The sequence below is a fragment of the Notolepis coatsorum genome (assembly GCF_963971535.1).
Source record: "Notolepis coatsorum genome assembly, contig: SCAFFOLD_794, whole genome shotgun sequence".
NCBI classification, from domain to species: domain Eukaryota; kingdom Metazoa; phylum Chordata; class Actinopteri; order Aulopiformes; family Paralepididae; genus Notolepis; species Notolepis coatsorum.
In genome coordinates, this window is record NW_028170324.1 from 35,341 (window position 1) to 47,438 (window position 12,098).

At 43.0% G+C, this 12,098-nt stretch overlaps 1 protein-coding gene across 1 annotated transcript in view; it reads right to left on the reverse strand.

The window, feature by feature from the left end:
- Positions 1-12,098, reverse strand: part of LOC311248556 (ATPase family gene 2 protein homolog A-like) — a gene marked incomplete at both ends in the record, with an annotated part of 62,028 nt that overhangs the window by 3,110 nt on the left and 46,820 nt on the right. Inside the window, one exon of the mRNA XM_084339419.1 lies at positions 10,033-10,156. Within this exon, the coding sequence (XP_084195545.1) occupies positions 10,033-10,156 (124 nt within the window). The remainder of the gene's footprint in view (positions 1-10,032; positions 10,157-12,098) is intronic.

The following is a 12,098-nucleotide window of genomic DNA, read 5'->3' on the forward strand; positions in this document are numbered from 1 at the left end:
AGGGGGAGGAGGAAATGACTTGTCTGTCTTGTCTTTTGTGATGTCTTGAATTTAACTGGGGATTTTATTGGGGGGCAGCTATTTAGCTATTTCTTCACTATTTGGTCATTTATTAGATAGTACCCCTTGAATTTAAAATTTAAAAAGGTTGAACTCTGTTTTCTTTTCTTTTTGTCTTTATAATTTATAAATAGTTATTTCTGTATTATTATTGTTTTTGTTATTTTCCTGTGAAGTTCTGTGTATTGTGATTGTGATTAATGTGTTGTCTTGTTTCATGTAAATAATTAAAAAAAATTGATAAAAAAATAAATAAAAAATCTTAAAGACCAGCTCCACTTAAAACATGATCTTAAAGACCCCCCTCCACTTAAAACATGTTATTAAAGACCAGCTCCACTTAAAACATGTTCTTAAAGACCCCCCTCCACTTAAAACATGTTCTTAAAGACCAGCTCCACTTAAAACATGATCTTAAAGACCAGCTCCACTTAAAACATGATCTTAAAGACCCCCCTCCACTTAAAACATGATCTTAAAGACCAGCTCCACTTAAAACATGATCTTAAAGACCAGCTCCACTTAAAACATGATCTTAAAGACCAGCTCCACTTAAAACATTATCTTAAAGACCAGCTCCACTTAAAACATTATCTTAAAGACCAGCTCCACTTAAAACATGTTCTTAAAGACCAGCTCCACTTAAAACATGATATTAAAGACCAGCTCCACTTAAAACATGATCTTAAAGACCAGCTCCACTTAAAACATGATCTTAAAGACCAGCTCCACTTAAAACATTATCTTAAAGACCAGCTCCACTTAAAACATTATCTTAAAGACCAGCTCCACTTAAAACATGTTCTTAAAGACCAGCTCCACTTAAAACATGATCTTAAAGACCCCCCTCCACTTAAAACATGATCTTAAAGACCAGCTCCACTTAAAACATGTTCTTAAAGACCAGCTCCACTTAAAACATGATCTTAAAGACCAGCTCCACTTAAAACATGTTCTTAAAGACCAGCTCCACTTAAAACATGATCTTAAAGACCAGCTCCACTTAAAACATGATCTTAAAGACCAGCTCCACTTAAAACATGATCTTAAAGACCCCCCTCCACTTAAAACATGATATTAAAGACCCCCCTCCACTTAAAACATGATCTTAAAGACCAGCTCCACTTAAAACATGTTATTAAAGACCAGCTCCACTTAAAACATGATCTTAAAGACCCCCCCTCCACTTAAAACATGTTCTTAAAGACCAGCTCCACTTAAAACATGTTCTTAAAGACCAGCTCCACTTAAAACATGATCTTAAAGACCAGCTCCACTTAAAACATTATCTTAAAGACCAGCTCCACTTAAAACATGTTCTTAAAGACCAGCTCCACTCATGTTCATGTTCTTAAAACATGTTCTTGACCACTATGCTGTTGTTTGAAGTGAACACATCATGACTTGAGCTTGGAACTTGGGAGTGCCGGATACAATCGCCACGTCTGATGGGAAAAGTCAACTGGGTGGAATGAATGGGTTTAGATCTGTGGCTAACCTCACCTCTCCACACTAACCCTAACCCTAACCCTAACCTCACCTCTCCACACTAACCCTAACCCTAACCTCACCTCTCCACACTAACCCTAACCCTAACCTCACCTCTCCACACTAACCCTAACCCTAACCCTAACCTCACCTCTCCACACTAACCCTAACCCTAACCCTAACCTCACCTCTCCACACTAACCCTAACCCTAACCTCACCTCTCCACACTAACCCTAACCCTAACCCTAACCTCACCTCTCCACACTAACCCTAACCCTAACCTCACCTCTCCACACTAACCCTAACCTCACCTCTCCACACTAACCCTAACCTCACCTCTCCACACTAACCCTAACCTCACCTCTCCACACTAACCCTAACCTCACCTCTCCACACTAACCTAACCTCACCTCTCCACACTAACCCTAACCTCACCTCTCCACACTAACCCTAACCTCACCTCTCCACACTAACCCTAACCTCACCTCTCCACACTAACCCTAACCTCACCTCTCCACACTAACCCTAACCTCACCTCTCCACACTAACCCTAACCTCACCTCTCCACACTAACCCTAACCTCACCTCTCCACACTAACCCTAACCTCACCTCTCCACACTAACCCTAACCTCACCTCTCCACACTAACCCTAACCTCACCTCTCCACACTAACCCTAACCTCACCTCTCCACACTAACCCTAACCTCACCTCTCCACACTAACCCTAACCTCACCTCTCCACACTAACCCTAACCTCACCTCTCCACACTAACCCTAACCTCACCTCTCCACACTAACCCTAACCTCATCTCTCCACACTAACCCTAACCTCACCTCTCCACACTAACCCTAACCTCACCTCTCCACACTAACCCTAACCTCACCTCTCCACACTAACCCTAACCTCACCTCTCCACACTAACCCTAACCTCACCTCTCCACCCTAACCCTAACCTCACCTCTCCACACTAACCCTAACCTCACCTCTCCACACTAACCCTAACCTCACCTCTCCACACTAACCCTAACCTCACCTCTCCACACTAACCCTAACCTCACCTCTCCACACTAACCCTAACCTCACCTCTCCACACTAACCCTAACCTCACCTCTCCACACTAACCCTAACCTCACCTCTCCACACTAACCCTAACCTCACCTCTCCACACTAACCCTAACCTCACCTCTCCACACTAACCCTAACCTCACCTCTCCACACTAACCCTAACCTCACCTCTCCACACTAACCCTAACCCTAACCTCACCTCTCCACACTAACCCTAACCTCACCTCTCCACACTAACCCTAACCTCACCTCTCCACCCTAACCCTAACCTCACCTCTCCACACTAACCTAACCTCACCTCTCCACACTAACCCTAACCTCACCTCTCCACCCTAACCCTAACCTCACCTCTCCACACTAACCCTAACCTCACCTCTCCACACTAACCCTAACCTCACCTCTCCACACTAACCCTAACCTCACCTCTCCACACTAACCCTAACCTCACCTCTCCACACTAACCCTAACCTCACCTCTCCACACTAACCCTAACCTCACCTCTCCACACTAACCCTAACCTCACCTCTCCACACTAACCTAACCTCTCCACACTAACCCTAACCTCTCCACACTAACCCTAACCTCACCTCTCCACCCTAACCCTAACCTCACCTCTCCACACTAACCCTAACCTCACCTCTCCACACTAACCCTAACCTCACCTCTCCACACTAACCCTAACCTCACCTCTCCACACTAACCCTAACCTCACCTCTCCACACTAACCCTAACCTCACCTCTCCACACTAACCTAACCTCACCTCTCCACACTAACCCTAACCTCACCTCTCCACACTAACCCTAACCTCACCTCTCCACACTAACCCTAACCTCACCTCTCCACACTAACACTAACCTCACCTCTCCACACTAACCCTAACCTCACCTCTCCACACTAACCCTAACCTCACCTCTCCACACTAACCCTAACCTCACCTCTCCACACTAACCCTAACCTCACCTCTCCACACTAACCCTAACCTCACCTCTCCACACTAACCCTAACCTCACCTCTCCACACTAACCCTAACCTCACCTCTCCACACTAACCCTAACCTCACCTCTCCACACTAACCCTAACCTCACCTCTCCACACTAACCCTAACCTCACCTCTCCACACTAACCCTAACCTCACCTCTCCACACTAACCCTAACCTCACCTCACCTCTCTAACCCTAACCCTAACCTCACCTCTCCACACTAACACTAACCTCACCTCTCCACACTAACCCTAACCTCACCTCTCCACACTAACCCTAACCTCACCTCTCCACACTAACCCTAACCTCACCTCTCCACACTAACCCTAACCTCACCTCTCCACACTAACACTAACCTCACCTCTCCACACTAACCCTAACCTCACCTCTCCACACTAACCCTAACCTCACCTCTCCACACTAACCCTAACCTCACCTCTCCACACTAACCCTAACCTCACCTCTCCACACTAACCCTAACCTCACCTCTCCACACTAACCCTAACCTCACCTCTCCACACTAACCCTAACCTCACCTCTCCACACTAACCCTAACCTCACCTCTCCACACTAACCCTAACCTCACCTCTCCACACTAACCCTAACCTCACCTCTCCACACTAACCCTAACCTCACCTCTCCACACTAACCCTAACCTCACCTCTCCACCCTAACCCTAACCTCACCTCTCCACACTAACCCTAACCTCACCTCTCCACACTAACCTAACCTCACCTCTCCACACTAACCCTAACCTCACCTCTCCACACTAACCTAACCTCACCTCTCCACACTAACCCTAACCTCACCTCTCCACACTAACCCTAACCTCACCTCTCCACACTAACCCTAACCTCACCTCTCCACCCTAACCCTAACCTCACCTCTCCACACTAACCCTAACCTCACCTCTCCACACTAACCCTAACCTCACCTCTCCACACTAACCCTAACCTCACCTCTCCACACTAACCCTAACCTCACCTCTCCACACTAACCCTAACCTCACCTCTCCACACTAACCCTAACCTCACCTCTCCACCCTAACCCTAACCTCACCTCTCCACACTAACCCTAACCTCACCTCTCCACCCTAACCCTAACCTCACCTCTCCACACTAACCCTAACCTCACCTCTCCACACTAACCCTAACCTCACCTCTCCACACTAACCCTAACCTCACCTCTCCACACTAACCCTAACCCTAACCCTAACCTCACCTCTCCACACTAACCCTAACCTCACCTCTCCACACTAACCCTAACCTCACCTCTCCACACTAACCCTAACCTCACCTCTCCACACTAACCCTAACCTCACCTCTCCACACTAACCCTAACCTCACCTCTCCACACTAACCCTAACCTCACCTCTCCACACTAACCCTAACCTCACCTCTCCACACTAACCCTAACCTCACCTCTCCACACTAACCCTAACCTCACCTCTCCACCCTAACCCTAACCTCACCTCTCCACCCTAACCCTAACCTCACCTCTCCACACTAACCCTAACCTCACCTCTCCACACTAACCCTAACCTCACCTCTCCACACTTGAGTTATTTTCTTTCTAACTAGAAAGGTGTGCTCCATAGAGTGCAAACCTCCACCAGGTGGCAGCATAGACCAATGAAAGCAGATTTCCCCGCATGAAGCAGGGCTGGAGTAAACAGGAAGTGACAGAGGTTATTTTATTGTGAAAAACCATGACCGGTGGTTTTAGCCACTGGGTGGCACTCAGGTTCCAAGCATGAAGCAGAGCTGGGGCAAACAAGAATTGAATGACAGACAAAGACTAGTGTTTGCATGCAAATACTAATAACTATAATTGGAGAGCGGTCAATGTGTTTGTCTGTGTGGTTGTTAGCATTAGCATGCAAATAGTAATGCAGAAGACAGGAAGTAAGTGACACAGAGGCACAGCCAGAACCGCTTACAATCTAGCGTTAGCAGCATGCTAATGCTAATAACACTATTACACACTTAAGTGTTCAACTCTCAAACTGAGTTTGTCGGTCAGTGTGTTTGTCTGTGTGATGGTTAGTGTTAGCATGCTAACGCTAATGCATGAACAGGAAACAGGAAGTGAGTGACAGGTGAAGAGGTACAGCCAGAACCGTTCATACCATCTAGTGTTAGCATGCTAATGCTAACAACTATAATTAGCCTCTTTAGCTGCGACGTCCCACATATGGGATGTTTTTCGGACTTTTTGCAACTGGCACTTTGGCGACCCCTAGTGGCTCGGTGTGCATATTTTGTAATACAATATATATATAGAATTGAAGGCTTATTTGTTGCCCGTCGATAGCGAAAAAATCCGACAAAATCCGTTCAGCGGTTCTCGAGTTACATGCCGGTATTTGAGGCTTGTGCAAAGTACACGGTATTGCGCAAAATACCACTCCCGACTCAGGCTGCAGTAGTTCCGTCAATCTAGATCTGATCTCAAAAATTATTGTGGATCGTTGTAGCCAATGAGTGTGGCTTCCAATGATACCCCATGTGGGGATGTGTGAATCAGGGATCTAGGTGAACAACTAAATTCTTTAACAGGAAGCCAAATGACCAAATGAATTGAAGTTTATGAGAAAACTTGAGTTTTTCTTTGTACACAGTTTACCAAAATCAATTTCTGAATGGATCTTTATGAAATTTGGATATGTACTAAATAAGGCTTCAGGCTATGGCTCCGTCGGGATTTGTAAGCCATACCACCTTCTGGGGAAATACTACCTCTGGACTACTAACTACTACAGAAAAACTTGAGTAACAAGTTTTTCTACAACTCAAGTTCAGACCTATGTAACTCTATTACGTTAGCACTAAAAGTGCATTTCTTTCTGGAATCAGAAACTTCAGAATGTCATCTTTCAAACGAGACCAGGCTCATGCATGTGCTATACGTATAAAGTTGTTTTGGTTTGCAAAGAAGGTATGCAGTCCTCAAAAACCAAAACTAAAATGGCCAATTTTGGGGGGCGCTTGCTAAGAGGCAATGGGGTTGTTAGCATGATAATGCTAATGCAGAAACAGGAAACAGGAAGTGAGTGACAGACAGCGAAGCAGGGGTTAGGGATAGCAGGGTGGTCCGTGAGGGGAGCTGGAGGAACGATGATCTCTTTTCCACGCCGTCCCAAATACAGCGGAACACAACTACATGACAGTGCAGGCAGGAATTCAGACGACAAGGAAGCCCCCCCCCCCCTAACATTCCACAGAAGCCACGAGCCAATCAGCTGTCAGTGACCTTGGATTAGAACGCGCTGCTCTGGAAAACAGACGCCATCTGCACATTATCGCTCTCTCCCCGCATGGATTTGGTAGATGGAGATATGTTTTTTGCGATACAGCTGTTGCCAGATTGGCAGGTCGTAGCGACACCGCTGTGATTGGATTCCCAGGCTCCCAGCATACCACTGTACCACTGGGAAGGGGGGGGGGGGGTCACTGGGAAGGGGGGAGGGGGTAGTGGGTTCATGGAGTCCCGCCCATCAGGCACACATGTTCTGACTCTGACGACAACACCCCAGAGAGACACATGTTCTGACTCTGACGACAACACCCCAGAGAGACAGTAACACCCCAGAGAGACACAGCGAGTAGAGAAGGTCTGAAGGAGGCCTGTTGAGATGCTTTCTCCGTGACTTAAAGCTTTATTAATTTGCTTGGATTTTTTGTACACGTGATCTCAAGAAGGTGCTGAATGAGCACAGTGGCAGTTTTTCATGTCTGGTCAATTTTAGCATGGTGTTATTCACTGTCAAATATGCTAAATGTATATTCTCCTTTGATTCATTACAATCTACTCAAGCCTAGTAACAGACACAATATTTCTGACACTGGGAATACATTCACTGAGGTCCATAGATGTCCCTAGATACCAAGAACATGAAAATGGACCTTGTAGAAGTGGAGCAATATTCCATTTACTTAGATATTTTTTGGGTGAATATTCTGAAAATATGGCTAGGGATTAAGGGGTTAAAAGGACCATACCAGTCTAATTGTGACTCATCATTACCTGAGAGGCAGGTGAATAGGGTAAAACATTTTACTAATAGATATCACAATGAAACTTCCCCAGTTGATTACTTATATTAAGACAAGACTTTTTTGTATTACAAGTTTTCTGAAATGGTATGTTTAAATATGCAAATGAGGCACAATCTACTTAAATATGCACTAATTTGCATATAATTCCAGGACAAAAATCTGAACATTGGATAAAGCCATTTTCAAAATTATAGTTTAATTTTGTTGACATATTAGAGCCAAAGGTTATTACAGAGGGGATTTTGGATATCTCTTTTTATCACTCCATAAATCAGAAAATACTCCATTCAGTCAATTTTTATGGTAAAATTCCATATTTCGCCACGTTTTTAGGAATAAAATGTGATATAAATCAGGGTATGAATGCGATATCAACAAACCCTTCTGTAAATACCTTCAGAACATAGATATGAATAGAACTGGAAGGTTTGGTGTATGTGAGTGCTACTGAAGTGGAGATTTCTGGCTCAGAGTATGAGGAAAAACCCATAAAACTCATTTTTGGGAAAACACCTTCAAAGTTCTGTATTGTAAAATGCCATGCTTTTTTTTTAAACAGATATTTACAAACACAATACCTAATCAAACCATTAGTAATTGACAACCTAAACACATGCCTGTTAACTGAATAATAATAATAATGATGTTATTGAACTTAACAGAACTACACACAGGCTACAAACAGTGTAGTACAGTGTAGTACCCCCTAATAGGCAAAACATATTTGAATAGATATCACTATGAAACTTTCCCAGTTTGTTATGTACATATAAACTAAGAAAAAATATATTGCAAGTTTTCTGAATTTTATGTTTATATATGCAAATGAGGCACTTCCCCATTAACCCATTCTCTGCCACGCTTATATCCATCAATATTTGATCTCTGCCACCACTTTAAGTCTATGGAGATGTTCACCTTCTTTGCAGGGCTATAACTTTTTAAATTGTATTGCTAAATTGACATTACTATGGCCCATTCAACATCGATTATCTATCGTTCAGGATGTAGGAACGTTTTACTTTTTCATTCACACATTCATACGAAAATACCGTCTAGAGTATAAATATGTTTTTATCGTTTTCTGCAGTATTTCCCAGAACGTGAGATATAGGCATAAATGCATATATTAGATCATCAAATGCAGTTTGATACCGATCGACGCTATATAAAAAATTTCAACTGTACATGGTCCTAAACGTTATGACTGATCATGTGCGGGTGAACAGGGGGGGGGGGGGGGGGGTGGGGGGGGGCGGTCGTTTATAATTCCGTGATAGTCGTTAAATGCTTCATGTAGTATGGGTGATATATAGATCAGAGCAGTTTGTATGGTTAATAATAAAGGAAAACGCTGAAACTCACGGCAGCTTCCTCGTAGCGTTGGGCGATGAGAGTGGAGCAAACAGATCCCAGTTATGTGATGTGGATCGAGGCGATCCAGTTCCGGTTTGTATAATACTAATATACGCCCAAATCATGTGGATTATTGAGTTATGGCAACGATCCATATCCACGGTGTGTGTCTTGAGTCCCGGGACGATAAACGAGTGGCCGGACGGACCGAGCTGCAACAGGCATTTCCGGTTTGGCAACTCGCCGATCAGCCACCAGGTGGCAGTATTGAAGCGTTGCAGAGTTGTGCTGAGTCCTACAGCATCAGCCAAGACTCCGTGAGTGAAATATGAATATCATGGCGAAAATATGAAATATGATCAGAATAACGTTGTACGCCGTGACTGGCAGAATTCGCATGAACTTGAAACCCGTTCTAAGCCGTTTTTGGCAGAGAAAGGGTTAAATATGTGCACATTTATGGATGCAATAAGGCAAAATGAAGTAAAATAAACAACTAAATGTGTGTTATTGACGTTTTATTGTCACTAGTTTCATAGAAGACATGTTTAGGAAGCAAAATATAACAAAATCAACAAAAAAAAGTATATTTGCCTATTCACCTGGGGTGTCTCGCCTTAATTTAGTGTGGTGTGCATTTTAACTGATGACCTTACTAAACGCTATTCACACTGGTGTTGATGGGATCTTTACTAGGGTTAGGGTTGTGAAAACTGCACTAACATTACTGTATCACTCTACTACTACAAGCCATTAAAATAACATGACTGTATCACTCTACTACTACAAGCCATTAAAATAACATGACTGTATCACTCTACTACTACAAGCCATTAAAATACTGTATCACTCTACTACTACAAGCCATTAAAATCATGCATCAATTGGGAGCATCAAGAGTTGATAAATAAATTAAATAAGTTTGACGTGGGAATACAAGTACTGTAATAGACCAACAGCTAGAACCCTAATACCGCAACAACCAATAACTGAACAGGATGTGTTGAGAGGCGGGACTTACTGAACCAATCCCATCCATCAGAGTGAGGAGGGAGGCGACCACCCGCTTCTCCACCTCGTTCTGGGCGTCCTCGCGCCGCGGGCACAGAGCGTCCAGCTCGTCGATGAAGATGATCGCAGGCGGCCTGTTTCACACCAAACAAAAACACTGAGGGGTCAGGGGTCAACACTGAGAACATGTTAAATATGTACATTATCTTTACAGAGTGAGGGGTTGTCTCAACACTGAGAACATGTTAAATATGTACATTATCTTTACAGAGTGAGAGGTTGTCTCAACACTGAGAACATGTTAAATATGTACATTATCTTTACAGAGTGAGGGGTTGTCTCAACACTGAGAACATGTTAAATATGTACATTATCTTTACAGAGTGAGGGGTTGTCTCAACACTGAGAACATGTTAAATATGTACATTATCTTTACAGAGTGAGGGGTTGTCTCAACACTGAGAACATGTTAAATATGTACATTATCTTTACAGAGTGAGGGGTTGTCTCAACACTGAGAACATGTTAAATATGTACATTATCTTTACAGAGTGAGGGGTTGTCTCAACACTGAGAACATGTTAAATATGTACATTATCTTTACAGAGTGAGGGGTTGTCTCAACACTGAGAACATGTTAAATATGTACATTATCTTTACAGAGTGAGGGGTTGTCTCAACACTGAGAACATGTTAAATATGTACATTATCTTTACAGAGTGAGGGGTTGTCTCAACACTGAGAACATGTTAAATATGTACATTATCTTTACAGAGTGAGGGGTTGTCTCAACACTGAGAACATGTTAAATATGTACATTATCTTTACAGAGTGAGGGGTTGTCTCAACACTGAAAACATGTTAAATATGTACATTATCTTTACAGAGTGAGGGGTTGTCTCAACACTGAAAACATGTTAAATATGTACATTATCTTTACAGAGTGAGGGGTTGTCTCAACACTGAGAACATGTTAAATATGTACATTATCTTTACAGAGTGAGGGGTTGTCTCAACACTGAGAACATGTTAAATATGTACATTATCTTTACAGAGTGAGGGGTTGTCTCAACACTGAGAACATGTTAAATATGTACATTATCTTTACAGAGTGAGGGGTTGTCTCAACACTGAGAACATGTTAAATATGTACATTATCTTTACAGAGTGAGGGGTTGTCTCAACACTGAGAACATGTTAAATATGTACATTATCTTTACAGAGTGAGGGGTTGTCTCAACACTGAGAACATGTTAAATATGTACATTATCTTTACAGAGTGAGGGGTTGTCTCAACACTGAGAACATGTTAAATATGTACATTATCTTTACAGAGTGAGGGGTTGTCTCAACACTGAGAACATGTTAAATATGTACATTATCTTTACAGAGTGAGGGGTTGTCTCAACACAGAGCATGTTAACTCATTGACTGTATATTCATTTTATGTTATTTTTTATTATTATGATACTAGACACTCTCCCACACCTTGTGTATGGATTTGGTAACACTTTAGATTTTCTGTTTTGGTCCGACGGGTGTGTTGGAGTTTAGTAACTTATTACAGTGTGAACGTGTCCAGACCTCTCTATAGAGTCTGAGGTGAAGGTTGGAGTTTAGTAACTTATTACAGTGTGAATGTGTCCAGACCTCTCTATAGAGTCTGAGGTGTGTTGGAGTTTAGTAACGTATTACAGTGTGAACGTGTCCAGACCTCTCTATAGAGTCTGAGGTGTGTTGGAGTTTAGTATCTTATTACAGTGTGAATGTGTCCAGACCTCTCTATAGAGTCTGAGGTGTGTTGGAGTTTAGTAACTTATTACAGTGTGAATGTGTCCAGACCTCTCTATAGAGTCTGAGGTGTGTTGGAGTTTAGTAACTTATTACAGTGTGAACGTGTCCAGACCTCTCTATAGAGTCTGAGGTGTGTTGGAGTTTAGTAACGTATTACAGTGTGAACGTGTCCAGACCTCTCTATAGAGTCTGAGGTGTGTTGGAGTTTAGTATCTTATTACAGTGTGAATGTGTCCAGACCTCTCTATAGAGTCTGAGGTGTGTTGGAGTTTAGTAACTTAT